Source organism: Zootoca vivipara, chromosome 3, assembly GCF_965207765.1.
Source record: "Zootoca vivipara chromosome 3, rZooViv2.hap1.1, whole genome shotgun sequence".
NCBI lineage: Eukaryota > Metazoa > Chordata > Lepidosauria > Squamata > Lacertidae > Zootoca > Zootoca vivipara.
Window position 1 is genome coordinate 37,757,653 of NC_142586.1, and position 25,986 is coordinate 37,783,638.

Consider the following 25,986-nt stretch of genomic DNA (forward strand, 5'->3'; position numbering starts at 1 on the left):
GCAGCCAAGGGGCTAGAAAGAAACTTGAGATTTTCAAGAAACTAAATACAGTGCTCATTACCATCGCCTCCCACTCACTTCGGTGAAATCCCAGCATATGCACAGAGCTGAATATAGTTAACATAATAGAAGGTGGGAGAAAATAAGTTCTAGATTCATGTTTCTATGTTAAATTTGGAGTCATGATCAATATAATGTAGACATTCATTCAAGTGCCACAGTTGTATTGAATTTAATCCTTGTTGTATTGGAAAAATAAACTCCTTAAAGATCACTACAGTGTGGTTAAAAGGTATATAAAGCCTGCATTGTTCTGTGTTTTAAATCAAATACCCAACTTTTGGTATTTAAACAACAACTAAAATGTTTAATTTTGTCTCTTAATAAATTACATGTTTACAGCTCTAAACTCTCATAATGAAGCTGGAAACTTCCTGAATAGGAAAATAAATGTTGATTCTAATGAGATTACTGCCAGAACTCATAATTCTTGCCATGGGTAAGTAAATTCAAATATTGTGTGGAATTTTTATTTTATTTCCAAGTGCTGTGGTACAATTAGAACTGTCCAACTCTTTTTTCCAGGGAGAAAAAATACTCTCCTCAGGAAAGTGAACGCAAACCATTGAAGCAATTAAATAAGTCTAACAAGGTAGACCTGATTAAACGTTTGTGTATTCTTGTACTTTATTTTTTGCCATTGAGTTGAGTTCTACTTCCATTTTCATTTTTAGATGCGTCTGTTTGGAAGAGTTCCTTTCAGATTAGTAAGCGATGATGAGGATGACTCTGTGGGGATGGATATTCCATGTGCAACTAGTATTGCAAAGAGGTAGAGTCCCTTTTAAACTCACAAACACTTAAGTATCTGTTGATCGAACAAAGATATAAAGCACAATCCATTATTCTGGTGTGTGAACTGCAAAAGGGAATGGAGGGGTAGATGAATCATTATGTAGGATGTACACCAGAGGTTTCCACTGAGAAAAATGGCCAGTATGTTCTGATCTATGCACGCCCAACAACCAGCCAGAAGGAAGGATGACTGCTTTATTAAGTCATTTATTAGTCTACTCAAGAAAACAAATAGTCCATATACAGATTTTCAACAGTTATGTTCCCCATAGTAAACATATGAACAACTCTGATTTATGGAATGCTCTCTGTGTAGCACTAGCTGTCAGCATTTGGGGGCTGGGCAAAATACATTTTTGTTTTCCCAGGATTTTTAGCAGCACCAATTTAATTGTACTCTAGTAGTTATGCAATTTTTAGAATTTTAATTGTTTTACTTGGTTTTGAATTGCTTTGGGACTTTCTTCTTAGTGGCAGGCAATAGATGTGTTTAAGAAACCTAAAGCTCTGAGCATCAGCAGTGAAAATTATTCCTCCCAATTCTGAACTGCACAGGTGGGCCATGGATTGTCTTGGTAGAGTTCCTTATCCCCTTCCAAGCTCCAAAGTATGGAAGAAAGCTGAGCTGGTTGGGATGGGAAGCATTTTCCCCACCTCAATTTTCTTCAGAGAAGAGTGGGTAGCTCTTGCAGCTACTGCTTAATAGGGCTCCATCGCCAACATCAGCTAAAAACCACATATTTGCATCCTCTCCTGAAGGGCAGTAAGGTTACTGGACGTCCCCGTTTCCCAGAGACAGTCCCCAGATTAACAAATCTGTCGCCTGACAAAATCCATTGAAGTTGAAAAGTGTCCCCAGATTCATTGAAAAACATCCGGTAACCATAGTGTAAAGGGGCAGCATCTGGTAGCTGATGGTTAATAGTGGAGTTCTAAGCCCCTTTGCTGACCAACCAAAAGCAGCAGCTTTAAATAAAATGTAGAAAATATTTTAAACTGCAATCAGCTACCTGTAACTTGTGGTTGATGCATGGGACAGCTAGGCTGCACTGTGTCTGTCTCTGAATTTGAGAGGCTTAGTTCTGATCATTTAGTATCTACTGTAAGTTTATGTTTAGCGTGACAGATGCTCTTTCTCCCACATTTCAAGTCATTAAAGAGTTTCACAAGCTTTGCTTTTACATCCCTATTGGGGTCTTCTGATTTATCATACACCATTTGGGCTTGTTCTGAATAATGACAACATTTAATGCATAAATGCCAGTCTTCTAATTTTAACATGATGCTATGCAATTGTTTTCTGTGCTTATACCTGAGCAGAGTTGTGTATTTTGCACTTTTCTGGACAAATACAGATTAATTTGTGTGGGATTAGTGTTAACAGGCAATTAATGCTTTGTTTAATAAATTAGGAAAATATCTGACAACAATTTGAGCCAGTTGCCACTGCATGAGTCAAAACCTAATGGAAGTGATATACCAGGAGATGTGAAGGTAATTTGAATGTTCTTACTCAAGTTAATGGTCATGGTTGATAAGATTGCAAGTGGGGGATGCAGAAACAGGCTCAGAATGTGTAGACAAAGTAGGAGTTTAGTAACACCACGATGCAAAAACAGATTAATTTGGTACTAAATGAGGAAATACAAAGTAAGCAAACTACTCACTGCTGCTACTGAGGGTGGTTTCCCTCCTTGCCTCATTCACTAAGTGCGCAATGTACACTCGTTTCACTTGTGTGCATTCAGACTTGTGTGCGTGGCAATCAATCAATAAAAGAAGGGGCAATAAGGAGGTGGGGTTCCAGGAAAAATGAATTAGGCAATCCCACCTGTCATTGAATCATGGCTTAAACTAGCTGGGGGGAAATTTGTATGTGAGCAAATCATGCTGGGGGGAAATTTGCATGTGAGCAAATCATGCTGGGGGAAAATTTGCATGTGAGCAAATCATGCTTTCTCCTTCTGATCTCATTCAAGACTCCATGACCACCTTTCCCATTTTAAAATCCCAGTGAAGTTACAACATGCAATTTGGGAAACTCCTTACTCATTTCTGCCCCCCTCCCCAAGGGACTAAGCCAGAGTTTCCAAACTTTTAATGTTGGTGACACACTTTTTAGACATGCATCGTTTCACGGCACAGTAATTCAATCTTACTAGCAAGCTGGAAGTTAAATTAACCCCTTTCCAGCTTCTGGAGGAGCATGGGGAGAGATTGCATGACACACCTGCACACTGCTGCTGACACACTAACGTGTCACAACACACAGTTTGGAAAGCTCTGGACTAAGCAGTGCCTGCTTGAGTGTCATTTGTGGGTTAAGGTAACAATGAAACGAGTCACTGTTTATGTAGATGTTGCTATTTATGTGCAATACTGTAGTTTGAAAAGTTTGTGGTTTAGAACCTTTCTTTGCGCCCTTAGAGGAGACACTTTTAATATTAATCATAAACAAATTGTTCTTGGCAACACCTTTCAGTTATCATTTAAAATGTTCTGTAAAAAATCAGATTGGGCTTATGGAAATGTTCGCAATATGAATGGCTGTTAACCAAAGGAAGTCACAGCTTAATGTTAATACTGCTTTTTAAGTGTTCAAAGCACTCATTTTTATCATCCTTACAAAATACAAACATTGATAAACTTATCCCCATATTGTAGATGAAAACAGCCAAATTAGCTAGCCTACATGTCAGCAGGGGCAGGCAGAAGGCAGATCTGGATCTCTGCTATATTGGCAAGGCTTTCTGACTCTCAATAGTTGCTCAGCAGCAAGTAAGAGAGTTCTCCGCCATGGTTGGTGGCATGTCTTGGTATTCCTTGCCTGTTATAGGCAGCCCTGTATCAGGAAAAATTTAGTTTCTGATGTATTACAATTTTTATATGTGCTGTAAGCTGCCCAGAGTGGCTGGGGAAACCCAACCAGATGGGCGGGGTATAAATAATAAAATTATCACCATCATCATCGCCACCATCATCAAGATTATACAGGAGAATAAGCAGGCTAGGATCCTTCAGTTTTAATTCTACATTAAGCCATTGAGTCAGCTGAGTGTGTGGTTATCTTTTTTCTTGGCTTTATTATAAAAAACTTCTTCTTTTTTAAGCCCTTACCAAGCAGATGGTTAATGGAATTGCAGCCACCTGATGAAGAGAGCTCAGAAGAAGCTACCAATTCAGCTCCAACCTTAAAGAATAAATATGGTTCTACTTATGCTGTTAAACAAAAAGGTTTGCTTTAACTCTGTGGGATTGGACTGATGTGGGTATCTCAGTAGACTTTTAACTTTGGCATTTGTGGATTGTTCATTCTGCACTTGATTAAAGGAGCCAGAGTATACCGTATTTTTCGCTCCATAGGACGCACCTAGTTTTTAGAGGAGGAAAAGAAGAAAAAAAATATTTTGCTTTCTTGAATTGTCCTAGGCATAGCAGCCAACTCCTAGAGGCCTAGGTGCCTTTGCGCCCCCCCCCATTAAATATTTGAGGAAGCTTCTTTTGCAAAGGGGAAAGCTCCTTCTTTTTTAAAGGATCAGCTCAAAGTTGTGCAGCTTTTTTTGCAAATGGGAAAAGCCCCTTTTTTTGGGGGGGGGTCAGCTCAGAGTTGTGCATCTTTTTTGCAAAGGGGGAAAGCTCCATTTTTTTAGCATCAGCTCAAAGTTGCTGAGTTTCCTTGCAAAGGGAAAAAATCCTGTTTTTATGGGGTTCAACTCACAGTTCTGCAGCTTCTCTAGGATTTCTACAGTTTCCAGACAGATAATCTAATCAGCCAGTCACATGTCTCCCTCTGCAGACATCAATTGAGGCCTAGGCAAGGGGCTGGGAGGGGCTGGGAAGGGAGCTAGCTCTCTTATCTCCCTCCCCAATCTCTTGCAATCAGCTGCTGAGCAGGTTCCTTTGCTCTCTTTCCCTCTTGTTAGCCTTTAGCTCTTTCTAAAAAGAAAAGCACAATCTGCCTTTAGCCCCTGGGCAAGTTGGCTCCAGGGACCACGCATTCGTTCCATAAGACGCACAGATACCTCCTCTTACTTTTTAGGAGGAAAAAAGTGTGTCCTATGGAACGAAAAATACGGTAGTTGGCTTAGCTGAAAATTAGAAAAGAAATGAAAAGAGGCTACCTTTTTTTTCCTCCAAAGCATGACCCTCTGAATGTAGTTTTTGTTGCCTGCCCTAGAATCCCATATTTTAGATCCCCTGTCTCCATTGTAACTTGAGGCCACTACAGAAGGTCAGTTTGCCCAGTGCATCTCCCCTTCCCCTAAGCTCCTACGACCTGCTACTCCTTTCTCCCAGTCCACCACATGTATAAATTCAGTAAGGCTCAGCAGTACTTTTAGTCTATTCACGGTAAGTTTTTTGTGCTCCTTGTGTAGTCTAACCTCTTCCTTTTCTGAATATCTTGCTGTAAACGCCACCATATTCTTTTGGATAACTGGAACTATTGTTTTAGAAACTGAGGAGCACAACAAGGAGCCAAGTACCATAGAACCAAGTTGCCTAGAAAGACTACAGCATCCCTCTGTTCCTCTTGAAAATAATGAAAAGAAACAGTTAAGATTAAATTATCATGCATCTGAAAATAAGTGGTTTAATCTTGAAGCAATGCACAATACAAACTTGGAGGTAATTTTATTAACTTATAAAAGTGATTTTTTTGTTATGTTGTCTGCAGTGTCAATAGTACTGATATGTAAAAAATCCACCTTGCCTTGTTTGTAGTGATACTCTAGCCACCCGGAAATCCCTTTTTGAGTAGGATAAAAGTTGTATAAAGAAATATATTGAGTCACTTGTACATTGGAACTTCTGCTCCCTCTCTTGTTCCCCTGTACCCCATGAAATCTGTTACAGGTCGTTGGAAACCCCAGAACAGATTTTGGGAGCACATGGGGAGAAAGGATTTTCATTGCAAAAGTGGAAGGCCTTCCATGAACAACTTCATTGGATATAATCCTTAGTGTAATACTTTAGTGGTATATCATGTTCATTCAGTCTCTCATTGCCAGGAAGCAGTTCACAGCTATAAATTAAATCCTGTTTTTAGTCAATGGCTTTGTATTGGTTGTGCAACTAACCAATAAAGCAGTGGTCTTCAAGACAGATGTGACACAGGCCTATAATTTAATAGAATAGAAATACTTTATTGTCACTGTGCCACTTGTTTAGAGTGAGATTAAATGAGCCCCCACCCCACAATCTCTCAGTCCTTGTTACACTCTGTGCTGTTGTACAACCACCAACCCCGAACGTCAGCTGCAATGTTGCTGTCTTCCATTCAGCAGCCTCACGGCCCATGGGTAGAAACTGTTCTTTAACCTGTTGGTGTGGTTTACCATGCTTCTATATCTCCTGCCCGAGGGCAGGAGATTAAAAAGGTGCTGGCCAGGGTGTGAGTCATCCCTGAGGATGTTCCTCGCTCTTCTGAGGCAACAGTCTCCTGCGGTAGCATCTAGCGGACTCAGGGGACAGCCCACGAATATTGTGTGCTGTCTTCACCACCGTCCGTAGGGACTCTCTGTCTATGGCTGTCAAACCAGCATACCACATCGTAATGCACTATGAGAAAACACTTTCTATCGTGGACCGATAGAAGGAAATCATCAGTTGCAGTTCAACCATGTTCTTTTGCAAGACCCTAAGGAAATGAAGTCTCTGTTGGGCCTTCCTAACCACCTGGGCTGTATTGACCTTCCAAGTTAGGTCTTCACTAAGATGGACTCCCAGGTATTTAAAGGAAGAGACTCTCTCCACACAGCCCCCCCCCCCGATATACAACGGGTCTAGCTCCCAGTATCCCAGTATTCCCATCTCTAGCAGGCTAGAATTGCTTGAATATGGTTTTGTATGCACAGACTTACTGCCAAAACCTCCTAAAAGTACTTGGTGCTTGCCTAGTGTTTAGATAATGCATGACAAATCACATGCAAATGCTAGTACAAACCATAATATTCAAGGGATATTATTCCAGAAATGTGTGCGATTCAAAGATCAAGTGAAATTGCACCTTTGAGGGGCTCCCATCCAAGTACTAACCAGGCCTGACCCTACTTAGCTTCCGAGATCAGACGAGATTGGGCATATTCAGGGTAGTATGGCTGTAGACAAGGATTTTAATAGCAAGAAAATGGAAAAGCGAAACCATCCCCTTAAAGATCGAATGGCAAGCCAAACTACCGTAATAAAGTACTTACAATTAGCAAGGAGAATGGGGGCAGTGAGAGGAAATTCAACACAAGAAGTAAGCAAGGAGTGGTCAATAATTAAGGAATATCTCAAAGGGTACTGCGATAAATGCTTTCTGGCAGATATTGAATGAGCCATGCAATATGAAGTATTTGTTAGATAGTTAAATTAATGAAAAACAGCTTCACGCAACTGTGTAAATAATAGTTTAATTGTAAATTAGTACAATGGGTATAGTCGGAAGTTTCTTTTCTTTGCTGCTTCAAACTGGATAACATAACATTATATCTTTGCCTTTATTCACACTTTCATTCTTCTTTCTCTTTGTTCTTCTGTTCTTTTCTGTTCCTTTCTTTTTATATTGATATTCTTTATAATCTTTATAACACATTGAATGTTATTTTGTTGGTATTGCATGTATTTTAAGAATTTGTTTGTCTAATAAAATCTTCAGATTTCCACTTAAATTTTATTTAGCAAGCACGCACTTGTAAGTGGATTTTATACGATGTATGCTTACTTGAGAACCAATGAAATTTTCTTCATTTTATAGGGAAAAAACTCATGTGCTGAACAGCCAGCATTTCAAGTTTCTAAAAGATTTTCACCACCAGAGTCAATTTTTCAAAAACCTTCACCGCCAGAGACTGCATCGAAGATAAACAGCCAGTCACTTGTTGGCCCAGTAGCTAGCAACAACACACTGCGAGATTACATGGCCTGGTAACTTGTGTGTGTGTGTGTGTGTGTGTGTGTGTGTGTGTGTGTGTGTGTGTTGGTTTATTTTTTCAATTCTATTTTAGTTTTTGATGGAATTTGCTTTTGTGCTGTTAAAGCAAGCTAATGGTTATATGTACTAAAAAGAGGTGTGCATCTTCAGTGCTGGTTAAAGTATTTGTAATACTGCATGCCGTAAAAATGAAGCAGTAGTAGTACCGGTAGTAGAAGTAGTTTGTTTTATTGTCCACCCTTTACCCTAAATGGTTGTGAGTCACAACAATTTAAAACAAATTCCAGTCACAGTGCCACGGGGGTCTGCACAGATGGAGTTGGCCTTCCAGATATTTGAGCTCCTTGAATTGGGCCCATTGGCAACCAATATAGCTGTTTTAAAATAGGGGTTATATGAGATCTAAAGGGAACCCCAGCTAGTAAACTGGCCGCTGTGTTTTGGATCAGTTGAAGTTTCTGAGTTGTCTTCCAGGGCAGCTGCACACAGCATATGGCAAGGATCCAGTTTGGAAGTTACCAGAGCATGGTGGAGTACAGTGGTCCAGTAATTTCTGCCCAAAAGGGGTTGTAGTCGGCAGACTCTTTGCCAATGAGGCCACCCGAGCCTTGCAATGACAATGTTGGATCCAAAAGGACCTCTAAGCACCCACATCTGGAACAGGCCATCTGCCCTTCTCCTGGACTTGAGAACTTGGGACACATGACTCCTTGTTTTTTTCAGCATCAATTTATTGGCCAACATCCAAGTACTCATCTTAACACCTCAACCTCCTCTTCCAAGTCAGGGGAAGAGAAGGATTGGGCTGGGTGTCATCCGCGTATTGATAATCTCTTACTAGAAGTACATGCGCTTCAAATTAAGATTATGTTTAATATTTTTTGGAGATGTTTGGGCAGTTTTTTGGAGACGTTTTTGAGCTAGCTTTAAACATTACATTCAACTTCAAATACTGTGACTTGGATAAAAAAATTAAGCTGCTGGTTAATTATATGGTTGATTGCGGGGTGGGGAGTATATTGCTTCTTGTGCAAGTATTGTAATGCTCAAATGCCTTTGACAGTTTCAGTACTCCAGTCGTAAGGAATAATTTTCTTCACCTGAGTAAGGACACCACACCATACAACCAGCTTTCCTATTTGCAACCTTGTACTCCCTCAACTCCATTCCAAGTGCGTACTGGATTACCGGTAACCTTTCTAAAATAAATGACTCTGAAAGCGCATTATGAGATAATGAAGGAAACTGATCCATAGTGGGTGCAACCCATTCTTACGGACAAGCAAACAGTTAGGAATTTTTATTGTTCGATCACTTGTTGTTTGCTGTCCTGAACTCCTTTGAGAGGGATGGTGGGATATAAATTTAAGAAAGAAAAAATGTACATTTAATGTTTCATAACATGGTTGTCTTGTATTAAATATGTAACAAATTTCCATTTTGTTTCTGGGCTAACAGTTTTGATGCTATGCCCTTTAAGCTGTGCTTGTAATCTGCAATGTGTTGACAATTTTATATGTCAGCCCCACAAGGGACCATCAGAAATACCTGAACATACTAGTAAGAAAGAATAGTAAATAAATATCTTAACATATGTTACTTTTGATGTGTATTTTTTAAAATTCAGATTTCAACTCCTTCACTTAAAAATGAATGCATCAGTATTAAAGGAAAATGGTACACTGTGTTGAAACAAATCGGCAGGGGAGGATCAAGTAAGGTGAGATTTTAAACGCAAGTTTTAATTCATTGATAACTGTTGCCTGCGGAAGGTGGTTTAAAAATAATCACTGACATAACATACCATGTCATTGCTTCCCCTGTCCCCATCTCTCTTAAGCAACACCATTCTCTTTGTATTGTGCTTGTAATAGGTAGCTTCCCTTACAGGCTAAGTTCAAGAAGGTCCCTGACCTTGGTGTACTTAACATTTGGGAATGGACTTAAAAACAAGCAAAGCTGGAGCTTTGTATTCCTTTTTTTTTTTGCAGGTGTTTCAAGTACTTGATGAAAAGAAGCAGCTTTATGCTATCAAATATGTCAATTTAGAAGAGGCAGAGCAACAAACTTTAGAAAGCTATAAAAATGAGATTGCACACTTAAATAAACTTCAGCAACATTGCGATAAGATTATCCGACTGTATGACTAGTGAGTAAATGTTTTTACAAACCCTACTTAATTAAAAACACCTCCCAAGTGTCATTTCCCATATATGACCTCATTTTCATAACTTGTTCTAGTGAAATTAGCAAGAAGAGTATCTACATGCTGATGGAATGTGGAAACATTGATCTTAATACTTGGCTTAAAAAGAAAAAAATTAACCCATGGGAGCGGAAGAGCTTTTGGGAAAATATGTTGGAAGCTGTCCATACAATCCACACACATGGTATCTATAAAAGCTTATTTTTATGTATTTGAATACTTTTACTGAACCTTTCAACACTCGCTGTTCACAGGAATGGCTACCAATGAATTACTAGTCAGTACATTAGATTTCTATCTTTTTATGCATCCATAAACTGCTTTGAGGGTTTTTTTCTACAATCAAGCGCTATATAAATCTGTCTCCTGGAAATCTAACAGAGAGGGACATATGCTTTTGACTATTTGTTTGCATTGCCTTAACTGTTTACATAACTATAATACTTGCATACTTTTAAAAGCGCCATCTACCGTGTTTCTCACAAAATAAGACGTGCCTATAAAATAAGCCATGGCACGATTTTCTGGAGGCAATAAAATATAAGACATACTCCCAAAATAAGACGTACTGGGGTATTGTTAGTGGTGGGAGCAGGTCTGCATGGCGCTTCTGCAGCGCGTGCCTTGCTGAGCCCCGACTGGGTCGGGACTCGGCGCGGGCGTGCTGCTGTCTCTCCCGGGTCCCGCTGGGTCGGGACTCGGCGCGGCGCGTGCTGCTGTCTTTGCCGGGTCCCGCTGGGTCGGGACTTGGCGCGGCGCGTGCTGCTGTCTTTGCCGGGTCCTGCTCAGTCGGGGCTCGACGCTGCGCCGAGCCCCGACTGAGCTGGAGCCGGCAAGCACAGCAGCGCGCGCGGAACTGATGCCAAAGTCAGGAGCAGACTTAAGCACACCAGGAGGAAGCCAACCATGTGTGAACCAGTACTTGTGATTTCTTTCCATACAAACCACAAACAGAAACCATGGTTGGTTTCCTCCCATGCACAGCAAAATCAGGAAGGAGTAATGGGCAGATGTGCTTGGCAGTGTATATCAGAATTCATGCAAGTTATCTATTTGTATTACATGAAATTGAACTTTCGTTATGGTTTAATGTTCAGTGTGAACCAGGCTAGTAGCAGCAATTGAATGGAGCATTTTAATTATAACATTTAATTATATTTTGGGGAAAAGTAGTGTCTTGTTTTGTAAATTAACTTGAACTAGTTCTAATCTGGGAATATGTTTCCAAAGGGGTTTTGTTTTGCTTTTGTTTTGCTTTGTTGTGCAATGAAGGTTAGATAAAAACCTGTTCCCTCTGTGGAAGTAAATACTGTACTGTAGATTTCTTAGAGGAGGGTGAATGTCACAGCCAAATTGCAATCTCTGAGGTCTCTTATCATAGCACAAAATGACTTGGCTTTTCCTCCCATCCTTGTGTGTTGGGCCAAGAAGGTTTGTAGGATGGGTGTGAGAGCACACAGTAAATGCACATATTTTTAATTTGTACTAATTGAACAAATTTTAATTTGCAGGTATTGTTCATAGTGATCTGAAACCAGCAAACTTTCTGCTAGTGGATGGAATGCTAAAACTAATAGATTTTGGCATTGCAAATCAAATGCAGCCAGATGTGACGAGCATTTTTAAAGATTCACAGGTCAGACTGTTGGGGCATCCTTGTGTTACCCTATTATGAATAAAATAGTACAAATGTCTGTTTTCACAATGACGGGACATCAGGAATGATGTGAGGGGTTTGGTGGGTCTTGATTTGTGTTTGCCTGTTTTAGGCAGGTTGCAGGTCTAGACATAGTCATACCGGATGGTTTCCCGGGGTGTGGACTACAGGAGTCACAACTACCACAGATGAAAGAAGGGATATTGCACAAAAGTTCATTGGAAGCTGCCTTATACAGAGTCTGCTCTTTGGTTCACCTAGCTCAATATTGTCTACACTGACAACAGCATCTTTTGGGGTTTCATACCATCTTTTCCAGCCCTACCTGGAGATGTCAGGGATTAAACCTGGGGTCTATTGCATGGAAAGCATATGTGTTATGGCATAGAGTTGCAGCCTGAATTATGTCTGGTTGCTGCGGAAATGTTGCAAGGTTTAGGTTATATCTTGGGTGTCGGCATCCAACAGAGATGTATCGCAGTGTATACATGCAGAGCATATCCCACTTCAGATGGGTCTGATAAGAGGATTCCTAAAGGGTGAAATAGCATAAAATGTCAGAGTTAGAGAAATACTGTTTTGTGGGTTTTTTAAAGCTAGGAAATAGTTAAACATACTCCAGCTCATTTAGAATCAATATGTACGTAGCAGAACTAATCCCTTGACAAAGTTTAAGAGGTGGGGAGTGGGCCGTATAATTTCCTCCTTCTCTCCTGTCCAATTTAACCACAGTCAATGGATACTTTGGTTCAGACATTAGCTATGGCTCCTATTTTACCAAAGTTCTTAACCTTCTTCAAATCCTGGTTAAGCACAGAATCTGATTAGTCTTAACCATGGTTAAAATCATTGTGGCTGTATTCCTTAGCTTCAGTTAAGGCAACAGAAGGAATTTTCTTTGAAAGGGCAGAGCTGTGGAGAGGAGGTGCACAATCCCACAGAGCACTCTCTTAATTACTGTAGCTCTGTTGCTTGAAACCGACTCACCAAACCTGACAAAAGTTGCTGGAGGCTTTATTGGGGTGGAGAATTGGGCATATAGTGTGACAACATCATTTTGAGAACGAAGATTTTTTTTTAAATGTTAATGTAGACATCGTCTGAATCATTCAGTGCTGGATTAGAATCACTGAGGAATTTTGAAAATTGCCTATATTACTATTTTCTCTCGGATAAGTTGCCTTAAACATTATGTTCAGAGCTTTCTGAAGTTTCCTAGACAAGCTTGTTTTTCTGTTCTAAAGTTTCGAATGAACTATAGCAGGATTTCAAGAGGATAAATTTTAAAAATGGTTTGTGAGCATTGTTTTTCAGGGCCCTTTTTAGAGCAATCTTTCAAACAAAATATGAGATTCTATTTTTAAATTATCAATTAATTACATGATTATATTTTTAATTGTTACTAGGTTGGCACAGTTAACTACATGCCACCAGAGGTCATTAAAGACATGTCTTCCTGTGGTGAAAATGGAAAACCAAGGTCAAAGGTAATAAATACCCTGTGGTTGAAGATCCATACTTTGGTTTGGATCTTACTTTCTAAATTTCCAAAAACCCAGGACAAAATAATTGGGTTGGGGTTTTTTTTGTATGCAGTGATGTGAATAAAGCAGTTCCAATTCCAATTAAACTTTTTATTGCACTAGCCATAAGCCATGGCATCATTCAGAAGGAGAACAAAAAACAACAACAATAACCATAAAAATCATCGGACACCACACATACATTAAAACCACGGTCATGGCTACTAAAATTATTTGTTGGATTAAATAGAATAGAATAGCAGAGAGTGCTACTTTATAAGTAACAAAGTCGTCAGTGTCGCTCAGCAGCCATTTCACCCTTTCCACCCTATTCAAATGTGTTCCATTCATAAACAGGGGTTTTATAAATCCGTCTCTTGGGTCTAGATATAACAGGCACTGCAATAAATAACGGCACAGGTCCTCGACACAGGGTTGTCCTCGACACAGGGTTGTCCACACAGATAGTCTCTCTTTGTAATGGACTTTGCCGTACCGTCCATCCAACACCGCTGAGGGCATCGATTGGAATCGTAATAAAGCAGTTAGAAAAGGACTTGTATGGGCAGTGTGGTGTGACGGTAGCAGAAGTTGAAATAGCATCAAATTTAGAATTGATCCTAAGTTTAATAAGAGCTTCATAATGGGTTATATCCAGTCCCAGCATAAAGACACTCAGCCTTACATACTTCTTGGGTGGCTGGCAATCGGGATCCTTGGGGAATGCCTGAGATGTGGGGCAAGAGACTGCAGTAGGAATGGGGAGAGGGGCGTCAGATGGAGGCAGCTTACTGTGTGGAGGAGCAAGTGTCCTTATACTGGCGCTAGAAATTTATGAGAGGAAGAGCTAAAATGTGAAACTAGCACCTTCTGCAACTACATGGGAGAGTGAACTCTGGGGAAAGGTTGACCCTACACAGCCAGCTAAAATACCGTAGAGGTCAGGAAAACATGCCTACATATATACACACGTACATAATTTTTGGTGTGGGTTTCCTTTCCACAGTTTAAACCATGCTCAAGTGGCTTACAACATAAAAAAACATTACTACCGCGTAACGAAAGTAATAACAATAAACAATTTCTGCAAAAATCGCAAGATCTAAAATAAAGGTACAAACAGTAACAGCAACAATGCCCCCCCCCAAATAAAAACCCCAAACAACACACCAGCCCAAGAGTCTGTTCAGCTTTGTACCTGGAGTCAGTCAGGGCTCCGCCTCCCAGGCCAGGTGGGAAAAGGCCTGCAAGACAGGCCTCCCAGGACTCACAGCCAAGATCCTCTATGGCCACCTCAGCAGCCTTCCTTCAAGCACAACCAAACCTTATTTCTTAGGCCATTAATGTTTATGCAACTTTTAAAACAATTAAACTCGCTGTGGTCTCTCTTGAAGTTAATTTTTTTAAAAAAACCTTATATAACGATGATGTTAGCCAACAGAAGAGCCAAAAATACTTCAAGGTTTTCACATGCATTTTCTAAGTAATTTGTTAAGCAGCCCCATAAAGTATTAGCATTCCCATCTCGCAGATGGGGGTATGAGGTGAGGAGCAATTCATTTTACTATTTTGCAAAATTGGTTCAGCCAAAGACACGTGGGCTTAAGTGAACAGAGTAAAATTGCCCTACATTAAGTTGCCTATGTTCATTTTCTTCTATAAACTGACTCCCATGCCAGCATGTTAAATATACACAAAACTGAGGCTCCCGTTGTCCATATTCCTCCCCTTCTTCTGAAACTAACCTACCTGTACTCATGCTGCATTAAAAAGCAGACATTCCAGTGTAACAGGTTTATGTTTCAGTCAGTGCAAGGTAGTATGAGAGAATCTTTATCATTGTATTCCATTTTCTGTTGATCCCTTTCCAGGGCATCAGTTTCTTAAACAATTTTTATAAGCATATTATTCAAAAATTTAAATGGTCTGCCTTTGAAGCAATGTTTCCATTTTTTTAAATTACAAAACTGATAATGATAATGTGTGGTTTTAACTGTGTACAAATTACTTTTCCTGACAATTAACACCCTACTTTCGGCAACATCGACGCAAAGGTGTGTCATTGATCAGATTTTGAAATATAGATGCTCTCCTTTATTGCTTAATTGTTATGCTACTGCACCAGGTTTTATAATTGATTGCTTATTCAGTTGCATCACATATATTAATGTAATGGCAATAGCTTCAAAGTAATCGTGTTAATTGTGTGAGGAACCTCTATCTATCTATCTATCTATCTATCTATCTATCTATCTATCTATCTATCTATCTATCATCTATCTATCCTTGCCTTTGTTTTTAGATCAGTCCAAAAAATGATGTGTGGTCATTGGGCTGCATTTTATACTGTATGACCTATGGAAGAACTCCATTTCAGCACATAACAAATCAGATTGCAAAACTTCATGCCATAATTGACCCTAGTCATGAAATAGCATTCCCTGATATTGCAGAAAAAGACCTCCATGACGTATTAAAGGTAACCACCTGTGTAAATTTGTACAATATCATTTTTTTAGCAGTCTTAATGTATATATCAAACAGTTCCTGACTTTTTATCATTTGTTGCTGAGGGGTGGGGGACTACATCTGGGCTTGGATCCTGAGAACCATGAAAGGAAGCTAACAAAATGGGACTTTCTTAGTTCTCCTCCTCCCTAACGTTTTCTCCCCCTGCCCAAGGGGAAAGTTGAAAGGTCCCCCTGAACAGCTTGCAGTGGGGCACAGACAGGCTGATGAGGGAAGGAAGAAATTGCTCAAAATCTGGTAGAAGGATCTCTTCCTTGAGAGGGTTTTTGGGGAGTGGGGTGGGATGGAGCTGTAGTGCAGAGGACAGAGACAGGAAAGAGTACATTTCACAAGCTCCTTTTAGATAACTAGCCTATTGGAAAGAAGGTAGTGTTCTGCTTAATCTTAGTTTATTACCATCCATTTTCATTATCATTATGGTTGTTCTAACATGGCCAGTTTCTTTACGGGGTTGATATAACTTTTATTCATTTAATGCATCATTTGGACCTACTGTTTATTTAATCCTGTGACATAGAACAGTAGTTTCCCCAGCTTTCCCTCCCACGGACCACTTGAAAATTTATAAGGGTCTTGGCAGACGACTTAATGGGTTGGTTTTTCTTTTTATCTGCCTGTTGTGGCAATTGTAATGCTTTGTGCTAGATGCGGTATGATTCTTAATTTTATAGCTTCTCTTAATACGTTTATTGTATTACAATTCTGTAAATTGTAATACAATAAGCATATAAGAGAAGCAGCAAAATTTAAATTGTAAGTGTTCTTTACAGAAACTGCAGGGACCGCCTGAATAAGCTGGTGGGCCATGGATCACTTTTGGGGAAACATTGACATAGAATATTTACAGAATGCATTGCATTGTGAAACAGCAGGCTGAATCTGATGCTACAAGGCACAAGCTAGATTAATGGAGAGCACTTTTAGTTCACTAGGGATACTTTTCCTATATAAAATGTGGAAAACAAAGTTGAGAAATAATATTCTTTAGAAAACTGAATTTTATTAATTCCATCTTGTAACTTCTCCCCTCAGCGCTGTTTGGTAAGGAATCCCAAGCAAAGAATATCTGTCTCTGAATTGTTGGTTCATCCTTATGTACATATTCAAGCCAATTCACAAACAGGTAACTTTATCTGTTACTGAATTTCACTTTATTTCACCAGAGTTTTATATAAAGGTGTTCATTCTCTTGTCTAATACTCTCACAGAGTAAACAATATGCCTGCTAACCTAAATATATCACCATGTGCTCTGGTATCTGAATTTTCATTCAGCTTAGCTGGACATTTTAAGCATAACCAGATTTTAACATTTTTCTAGGGGGTTCAAGCACAAAAGGGACAACAGAGGAAATAAAACGCATCCTCGGTCATCTTGTTGGTCTGAACTCTCCTAACTCCATTTCTAGAGCTACTAGAGTAAGTAAATGTATTTGTAGCAGTGGTATTGTTACTAAGAACTTAATATTTATAATACTTAAAGCAGAAAGAGAATGTAGAACTGATACAGTTCCTATTTATTTTTATACAAAATAAAGAAGATACAAAGATACAAAACAAGACACATAAAAAGTCCACTTGGGACAGGAAGGTGTGTGTGACAAAAGTGTAGTGAGGAATGTTGTGTGAGATGGACAGGAGAGGAGGGTGCAAAAATAGTGGATTTGAGAAGCAGTAGATCTTAATAAGCAGTGATGAATGGTTTGGTGTGTAAAGAGAGGAAAGGCTTTCACCCTAACAGGGAGTGATATGGTATAAAAGAGAAAAGAATATAAGCTCATAATCTTCAAAGCAATGTGTTATGGCAAGTAAACAAATCAAACCAGGCAGTACTTCAAAATAGTAATATAAGGGAAATGCTCTCGCTTAAAAGAAAGATTTGGTTTGCATGCAGGAGGTGTTTAGAAACGAGAGCGGTAGCTCCTCCTACCCACCTGTTGAAGCTCAATCTGTTACACATTCATGGGAATTATTGGGTTGTTTCCAGTGCTAGGCCTACTCAGAGTAGATCCATTAAAATTAATTATATGATTGTCGTAGGTCCATTAATTTCAGTGGGTCTAATCTGAATAGAAGCTAGTTGAGTATAACCTATTATATTTAAACTATATGACGTTTCCAGCAGAAACTTCCCCCAAGGCATTTTATTTAAATGATTATTTATTTTGTGATAAAAACTGAGAGACACAGTGAATTAAGGGATTAAGAGATTAAATAAACCACAGTCAAGGAAAAATCCCCGTGGGATAACTGGAATCAGCTTTTCATCATTTTATCCTAAGAGGTTGCCATTTTGGGGGTGGGCACTACTTGCAGCAAATCAGGATTATGACTATAGATACTACTTCTTGTTTCTATAAACAAGGCCACATTGTGGTGGCTTCAGTAAAACCTTCGAAAATTTACAAGCCTTGGATCTAGTTGGAATTCTCTAGGCATGTCTGCATTTTAATAAAAATAAAAATTAATAAACTCATTCAGTCATGTTGAGGTTAACTTTAACTATTAAATGAGGCAAAAATTCATATTGGGCAAAATGACTTTACTCTGCATGGTAGTACTCGTCTATCACAGTGAAAATTCAGTGGTACTTTTTTTTTTTGCTTCTAGCAATACTTTTTTAGGTGCAATAAAAGCTGATGTGAGCATTCTTTTTTAAGCCGAATACACTTTAATTCAAGGATCGGGTATTGACAAAAGTGTGCAAGTGAATAATCTACAGTTTTATAATTTTTCATTCAGATGTAGACAAGTCAAAGGGTGCCCAGAGTAGACAAGCATGTGGAGCACTGGGGAAGGAGGGGTTAGATTCTGTGCACAGAACACCTGTGCACAGGCTCACTTCCCAGAATCGGTATGACACTGGCTAGTGTGAGCATTCAAGCCCTGCTTATGGAAAGGATTTTTCACTGGCTTCTACATAGAAATGGCATATTGACAAGAGGTCATTTATCACAAAAAGATCCCTTTCCCAGGGAGCTTGCAGTCTAAATTTCATCAGTGGCTGGGAGAGAGTGGAAGGAATTGGGGGCTAGTTTTTTGTGGGGGCAGGGGGAGACAGTAGAGTGAGATTCGGGGTGGGGGATTATGTGAGAATTCAAATAACTATGCTATCAACTGGGGATATGGGGGAAGGGTTAAGTCAAACGCTCCATGCAAAATATGAGCTTTGAAAGGGGGTTTGAAAGAAAACATGATAGCATCTGATGATCTGATTTGCTCTTTTTTTTAAATGTTTCAGGCTTTATACGAGCAGTGCAGCAGCGATGAAGGTTTAGATGTGTCTGCTTTTGCAAACTGTGACAAGAAAACATGGAGCACAAAGTGATACATAAAGTTTAGCTTCAAAAAGTATTAATGAAGACTTGATAAGACTATTCTAGGCAATAGTTGGTCTGTTTAAACCGAACTGCCTTGCCTCTGATTGTTTTATGGTCTAAATGTTCTTTGTCATTTGTTTATCCAGTATTTGTATGTTGGTCTTACGGGACAGTCAGTCGTGATATAACTTCAACAGATTGGTTCAATGTGTGGATATTTGGGTACAAAATACAGATGAGGCCTTAAAATTTGAAAATGTGGAAGATATTTTGTTGCATTTCTTTAAATCATGCCCCCCAATGACTTTGGGTTAGAACAAACTTCATTTGCCTCTAGTATTTGCCAGTATTTTTCTTGGAATATTGACTTCTTTGTTTTCGTTTACTGGTGATGTGGGATACTATGAATTTTGCTACTCCTATACTCTGCTTTTTGTTTTATGCTGTTACAATACCGACATGGATTTGTTTTGATTTATAAATGACACCAAACTTTGTAATAAATAAAAAATGAATGCTGTAAATAATAATAATAATAAAAAAAAGATTTATACTTGTCACAGTGGCCGGAGCGGGCTACTTCAGAGTAACGACTCTACACAGCTCTGCATTTTATCTTTTATTGGTGCTGCGTATTTACAGTGCTGAAGGCAATGCTATTTACAAGGACACATCTTCTCAGCTTGAATCAGAACCTCCGAATGGCGTTTGGCGCGTTTTTCTCCAACATAACAACTTTGGTAGACCCATCCTCTTCCCTCTCCGCTTTCTGCGCAATTCCGGAGTTGGGGGGATGGGTCTGCCCCCCTTGCTTGCCCCTTCCTGTCCCACCTGGGACCCTGGCTCCGCTACCTTGTCTGAGCCTCGGACACGACTTCCTGCTTCCCCACTGGAATCGGAACTCTCCCTGCTTTCCCCTGCGCTCAGGGATGGGCTTGAACTCAGGAGGGGAGGGACTTCGCGATATCCCCTGTCCCTCACATCCATCCCCCTCCCAAGCTCCCCTTCTCCCCTCCCAGGGGACTCCCCGGGTGTCGGTGACGACTGAAAGCCTAAAAACTCTGTACTTTCCGAGCCCGTGGGTGTGAACACCTCCCCCCAGTCCTGCGAGCTCCCTCCTTCCGCCTGGGAGGACTGAAATCCCAAAAAGTCCGTGGCGTCAGAGCTGGTGGGGGTAAAAATACGCTGCCAGTCTGCCTCTTCCTCTGACAGGGTGGACCTCGGAGACACCCATACTTCTTCCTCCTGGTCCTCAAACTCCGCTTCCCATCCCCATGGTGAACTGCTCTCCACTACTTCCTCCCCCTCCCCCTCCCCCTCCCTTTCCATGTGCCAGGGCTTGGGTCTGTGTGGGAAGAGGGCGTGAAATTCTTCCACCAAGAATTCCTCCTGTATCTGAGTGGCCGGGACCCATTCATTCTGGGGAGGCGGGGCATCCTCCCATGCCATGAGGTACTCCAGGCCCCCCACCCCTCTCCTTGAATCAAGGATGGCCGTGGCCTCATTGAGTTGCTCCCTGCCTCCCCTCTTCCCCCCTCCCTCGGGGGTCTGTTCGCTGTCTCGGAGCCTGCTGCTTTCCCTGTACGGCGACAGCAGCGATCTATGAAATACTGGATGCACCCTCATGTCCTCTGGCAGTGCCAGCCTGAAGGCAACCGGGTTGACCTGTTGCGTGACCGTGAAGGGGCCCAGCCGTCTGGGTGCCAGCTTTTTGCACCTCCCTCTGGTGGGAAGGCCCTCCGAGGACAACCAAACCTTGTCCCCCACCCTGATGACCTCCCCTTGTCGCCTGTGGCGATCTGCCCCCTTCTTGTACGCTTCCTTGGCTCTCTCCAAGTGTTCTCTGAGCTGCTGGTGCACCGTCTCCAGTTCCTCTGCCCAATCCTCTGCCTGTGGGCCCTCCTCCTCCTCCTCCCCCTCCCTCTCTGGGAAAGATCTGAGGTCGCGCCCGTAGTTGCCTTAAAGGGCGACACCCCTGTGGAGACGTGCACTGCATTGTTGTAGGCAAATTCTGCCAGTGGCAGGCGATCCACCCAGTCCGTTTGCCTCTGGCTGACGTAGCATCTCAGGTACTGCTGCAGAATGGCGTTGACCCTCTCCGCCTGTCCATTGGTCTGCGGGTGCCGAGCCGTCGACAAGCTGACCTCCACCTGCAAGAGGTTCATGAGCCGCCTCCAGAACCTGGAAACAAATTGGCGGCCTCGATCCGAAATAACTCTTAAAGGTAATCCATGCAGTCTGAATACGTGGTCAACAAACAGTTTGGCTGTCTCTTCTGCAGAGACCGCCCTGGCACACGGTATAAAATGGCACATTTTGGACATGAGGTCCACCACCACCAACACTGCTGTCTTGCCCCTGGAAGAAGGCAGGTCTGTGATGAAGTCCATGGACACTACTTCCCACGGCCTGTGCGGTGTGGCTAATGGCTCCAGCAACCCTGCTGGTGCTGCCCTGACCACCTTTGCTCGCTGGCAGGTGTCACAGCCCCTTACATAGTCCCGAACATCTTCCCGCACCCCTGGCCACCAGAAGTGTCTCATGACTAGGTGAGTGGTTTTGTCCCTTCCAAAATGACCCGCCGTCGGGTTGTCGTGCATCTGCTTGAGGACCTTACGCTCGGGGATGGGCTTGAACTCAGGAGGGGAGGGACTTCGCGATATCCCCTGTCCCTCACAATACTGTTATTCCTAGAATGTGATTTTTTTAATTAAAAAATGGAAGAATTCTTCCAAAGTTAAATAGCTATAAGTATTGAAATACTGAGTACCTTTACAGTTTGGAAAGGTGACCAAAATAATCCTGTATGTGAAATCTTAGGTTGTCTCCAACTCAGCCGTGATAGCTCCTTTAACTTTTTCAAGTTCTCTGAATTTGTTCTTCATTAATGTCAAGATGGTAGACATTTCCTCTAACTATAGGCACAATTACGACATCATTCAGGCAAAGAGAAAGCATATTAAATCTGCATTGTATCTGAATAATTTAGTCCAGGGATTAACACCTGTTCCAATGCAGTTTCAGGAATGGCAACATTGGAATTTAAATACTGTGGCTTGCTTTTAATTTTGGCAATACTTCTTTCTCTGGAGATTATCCTTATTTGTGCATTTCTTGGGGGTTGGGTGTGGCTGTCTTCATATTATGAGCCTACAAGAAGAACCTGTACTTCATTTTCTCATATGTTAAATGTTTTAGTTAGGAGTTGTTCTTTTAAAGCACTATATAAATAGTTATTACTTTGCCACAAAGTCCACCAAATGGTGGGAATGTGTATAGAAATAGGCCTGTAAACATCAAATCCAGCTCGGTGGGTCTGTGATTGCCAGGATCCAACTTGGAGCTTAACTCTGTTACTGATTATTTAAATTTTCTAGGCTCCCTTTCAAGGCAAAAGGGCTTTCTAAGAGTGTAACGCTCCTACCATTTATAGACATTCAAAACAAGTGTGGGGATACCTTTGGTTCTCCAGAAGTTGCTGAACTTACAACTCTCATCAGTTCCAGCAAGCATATGGCCAATGGCTGCCTAGGACAGAGGTCCCCACACTTACTGCGCTTTGGGCTGGTGCCCAAAGCGCTGATCATGTGGTGGGCCGGAGCACGAGGGAGCGCGCACCCATACGCATGTGCACACACTTTCCAGCGCACTTCCAGGTCGCAGGAGCACTGGAAATAGCTTGTGTGCATGCGTTTGGGCCTCCTCCGACCCGAAAGTGCGCCGGAAATGACGTGCAAGCTATTTCCAGTCCTCCTTCGACCCGGAGGTGGGCAGCCGCACTGCGCCGGTAAGAGCGGGTGGCGGGCTGGATAAATGAAGCCTTCAGGTCGTATCTGGCCCCTGGACCGTAGTCTGGGGACCCCTGGCCTAGGATGATGTGAGTCGCAATTAAGCAACTTCTGGAGCACCAATAGCGAAGATGTCTCGCAATCCAGCTCTGTGATCATATAAAACTAATTCGAAAGCACATCAAAGTGCAAGTAGATAAATAGGGACCGCTCCGGCGGGAAGGTAAACGGCGTTTCCATGTGCTGCTCTGGTTCGCCAGAAGCAGCTTTGTCATGCTGGCCACATGACCCGGAAGCTGTCTGCGGACAAACGCCGGCTCCCTCGGCCTATAGAGCGAGATGAGCGCTGCAACCCCAGAGTCGGACACGACTGGACCTGATGGTCAGGGGCCCCTTTACCTTTTTAAACCCTTTGAACAGGAGCAATTCACCCTTCAACAGGTAGTTGGAAGTTCTACCCTGATTGCTTTCTCTCTCTTATTACTGATGCAGAATTCTCAAAGCATTGCATCTACTGAGTTCTTTAATGGGAAGAAATATGTAAATGATTGCTAGTTTGCCTCTTTTTTTTCATTTGCATCTATCTCATGGCATCATTGTCATTATTGTGGATGATATATGCAATGCTCAGTCTATATTAAATTGCAGGGACTCCTTGGGTGGTAAGCAGCAGCGCTTTTGTGTAAAGACTCGTGGGAGAAGTTCAACCATTTGTCCACAACTGGATTTCTTTCTCTTTTTAGCAGTTTGAAAGAAGGCAATGGGCTGTATTAATAAGCAATAGAAATGAGATAATAAATAATGACAACAATAATGCGGGGGCGGGGAGGAAATAATATGGATGCTGCTTCCAATGAAACTGAGATGGCTAGTCAAGCCCACTAAAAAGGCCAACCAAGAATGCATACAGAGAGAAGATAATGGATTTTCCACACACTCTTCACACCCACAACAGCTGATGCCTCATTCTGTTGCAGGAAAAATCCCTTTTCTTTATTCACCCCAGTGCATTTTTTTTTTTTGCCTCGGTGGTTCTCTGTTTTATTTCCTCACAACAGCAACACAGCATTTGCTTTTACCCCTCACCTGCAAAAACAAACAAATGAAATTGCCCTCTCCATCTGTAGATCCATGATCAATGCCCAACATTTTTGAAAATGTGGGTGGACACCTAATTGTTGGGACCTTCAGGTGTTGCCTGTGAAATCTGACACCCGAGACCTCCTAACTAGTGAATGACAATTCTAAACACAGCCCTTAATCAGGTTCACAGCCCATCCCTCCAAGGTGCATTATAAACTCAGAAATCCTCAGTGATGACAGCCCCACTCCATTCCCAAGGGATGGGAGAGGAGGCAGGATGGGTTGTGAAACTGGATGAGGCGAGAACTTAGCTTGCAAATAAAAAGTGGGAGAATGACAAGACTAGTCTAGTCCATTATGTATCTCCTCTAACCAGACTGAAGCAAGCACCTGTGTTGCCTAGCTCTTTCTCTGATGATGGCCTGCCCTCTCCTGTTCACATTTCCACCATAGCGATTCTGCCTGTTTGTGTTGTGGCTTTCGTGTTTGGCTGACTCAATGTCATCTTGTGCCTCCCTCAAGCCTGAGAAATGGCAATGAAGAATAACATCATCTCAATGAGAAGGGGCTGATCTGGGCAAGAGAGAGATAATTCTAAATTGACTATATTGTTCGGTTAAAGGCTCTGGGGTAGAGAAATCTGCTCTGAGCCCACAAGACTACAAAGATAAATAAAGTCCAGGCCTGCAAACCTTTTAACCCAAACCAGAAATACCACCAGTCATATATGGAGATCTGCCAGCCGCTTGACTCCCACATTTCGAGGCCCAGGTATGCAGCAAAAACAAGTTATTTATCAGGCCGCCTTCATATGCGGTGCAGGGTTTGGGAACTCACAAGCTGCATAGGCCAAATCTGCACTGATATGTAAGAGTTTGACACAGTTCTGGATCTCCTGCATACTCTAAGAACCTGACCTACAGGCAACAGTTTAACCCTATGCAAGGTTAATACCCTGCTAAGTTATTTGTTTCTTACCTTGGACTGAACACTTGTGCAGACTTATGTGCCATTGACCTTGGAGGGACTCCTTTTCATAATAATAATAACATAATAACATGTGTAGATCGAGCAGTTCGGGTTTGGCTTGTTCGCCACAAGCATATTGTGATGAGTTTGTGAGTGCTGGACACTTCTAAATTGTTGGAACCAGTAAGTGTCAGAATTTAATGAAGACTCCAGGTGTTAAGGCTCTGGGTGTCAGACCTGTGCATATTAGACTGTATGCTAGACACTTCTAATCCTTTAAATAAGCTAGGTGTTAAAAACTCATTAAGCAAAGCTAAGCTTCCTGTGTTGAAGTGATAGCCTGGGGATGGGCCATTTTGAATAAAATATCAAGGGACTTGGTCCAGACAACAATTTCTCAATAGGAAATGCCAGCGCTCAGAGCAGGCATAGGCAAACTCCAGCCCTCCAGATGTTTGGGACTACAATTCCTATCATTCTTAGCTAACAGGAACAGTGGTCAGGGATGATGGGAATTGTAGTCCCAAACATCTGGAGGGCTGGAGTTTGCCTATGCCTGGCTTAGATACTGTAGTTAGAAGTTAAGTGACCAAGATGCAAAGCAGCCAGCAGGGCATGATGGCTGATGCCTGTTTGAATCCAGGGAGAAGCAAGACCCTCTTGGGGTGCTGATATTGTGAATCCCTCCATTGTAGGGTCAGGGTGTATATATGTGTAATTAAACCATCCATCATAAGGGCACTGCAGTCTCCACTGTGCCTCATTCCCAAAGGGAACACAAAACCTGGGTAAGCACATGCAGCAATGTTTTTGTTTTTATTTTTGTAAACAGCTTTGGGGTTGTTTTTTTTTTAATCAAGTGGTGTGTAAATTTTATGAAATAAAACTAGGCTTTTCTCACATTAATTAATGACCCCAGCTTAGGTTAACTGATGTTAGAGGCTCTGCTCTGAGTAGAGCTTAGTTTAACCAGTGTGGTTGTCTCTCAAGTTCAGAACAGTGCAGTCTGTCCTATGCAGTCTCCGTGTTGTAGAATACTGAGCTTCCGATAAATTCAGTGAATGAAGCAATAAAAAGAAACACTTGCATTTCCTTAGTTGTGCCCAAGTTACATTCCCTTTATGATGAATAATTTGCTTTT

At 41.5% G+C, this 25,986-nt stretch overlaps 1 protein-coding gene across 3 annotated transcripts in view; it reads left to right on the plus strand.

The window, feature by feature from the left end:
* The window catches only part of TTK (TTK protein kinase), a 32,652-nt gene extending 13,092 nt beyond the window's left edge, over window positions 1–19,560 (plus strand). For all 3 annotated transcript variants that reach the window (XM_088665923.1, XM_035109536.3, XM_035109537.3), the window contains exons 6-22: window positions 403–499; window positions 586–652; window positions 735–832; window positions 2,268–2,349; window positions 3,966–4,089; window positions 5,309–5,481; window positions 7,595–7,764; window positions 8,835–8,943; window positions 9,399–9,491; window positions 9,763–9,920; window positions 10,013–10,161; window positions 11,489–11,613; window positions 13,041–13,121; window positions 15,460–15,636; window positions 16,719–16,809; window positions 17,007–17,104; window positions 18,927–19,560. In XM_088665923.1, coding sequence (XP_088522049.1) covers window positions 403–499; window positions 586–652; window positions 735–832; window positions 2,268–2,349; window positions 3,966–4,089; window positions 5,309–5,481; window positions 7,595–7,764; window positions 8,835–8,943; window positions 9,399–9,491; window positions 9,763–9,920; window positions 10,013–10,161; window positions 11,489–11,613; window positions 13,041–13,121; window positions 15,460–15,636; window positions 16,719–16,809; window positions 17,007–17,104; window positions 18,927–19,013 — 1,979 coding nt within the window. In that variant the 3' untranslated portion in view covers window positions 19,014–19,560. The remainder of the gene's footprint in view (window positions 1–402; window positions 500–585; window positions 653–734; window positions 833–2,267; window positions 2,350–3,965; window positions 4,090–5,308; window positions 5,482–7,594; window positions 7,765–8,834; window positions 8,944–9,398; window positions 9,492–9,762; window positions 9,921–10,012; window positions 10,162–11,488; window positions 11,614–13,040; window positions 13,122–15,459; window positions 15,637–16,718; window positions 16,810–17,006; window positions 17,105–18,926) is intronic.
* The last annotated feature ends 6,426 nt before the right edge of the window (window positions 19,561–25,986 follow it).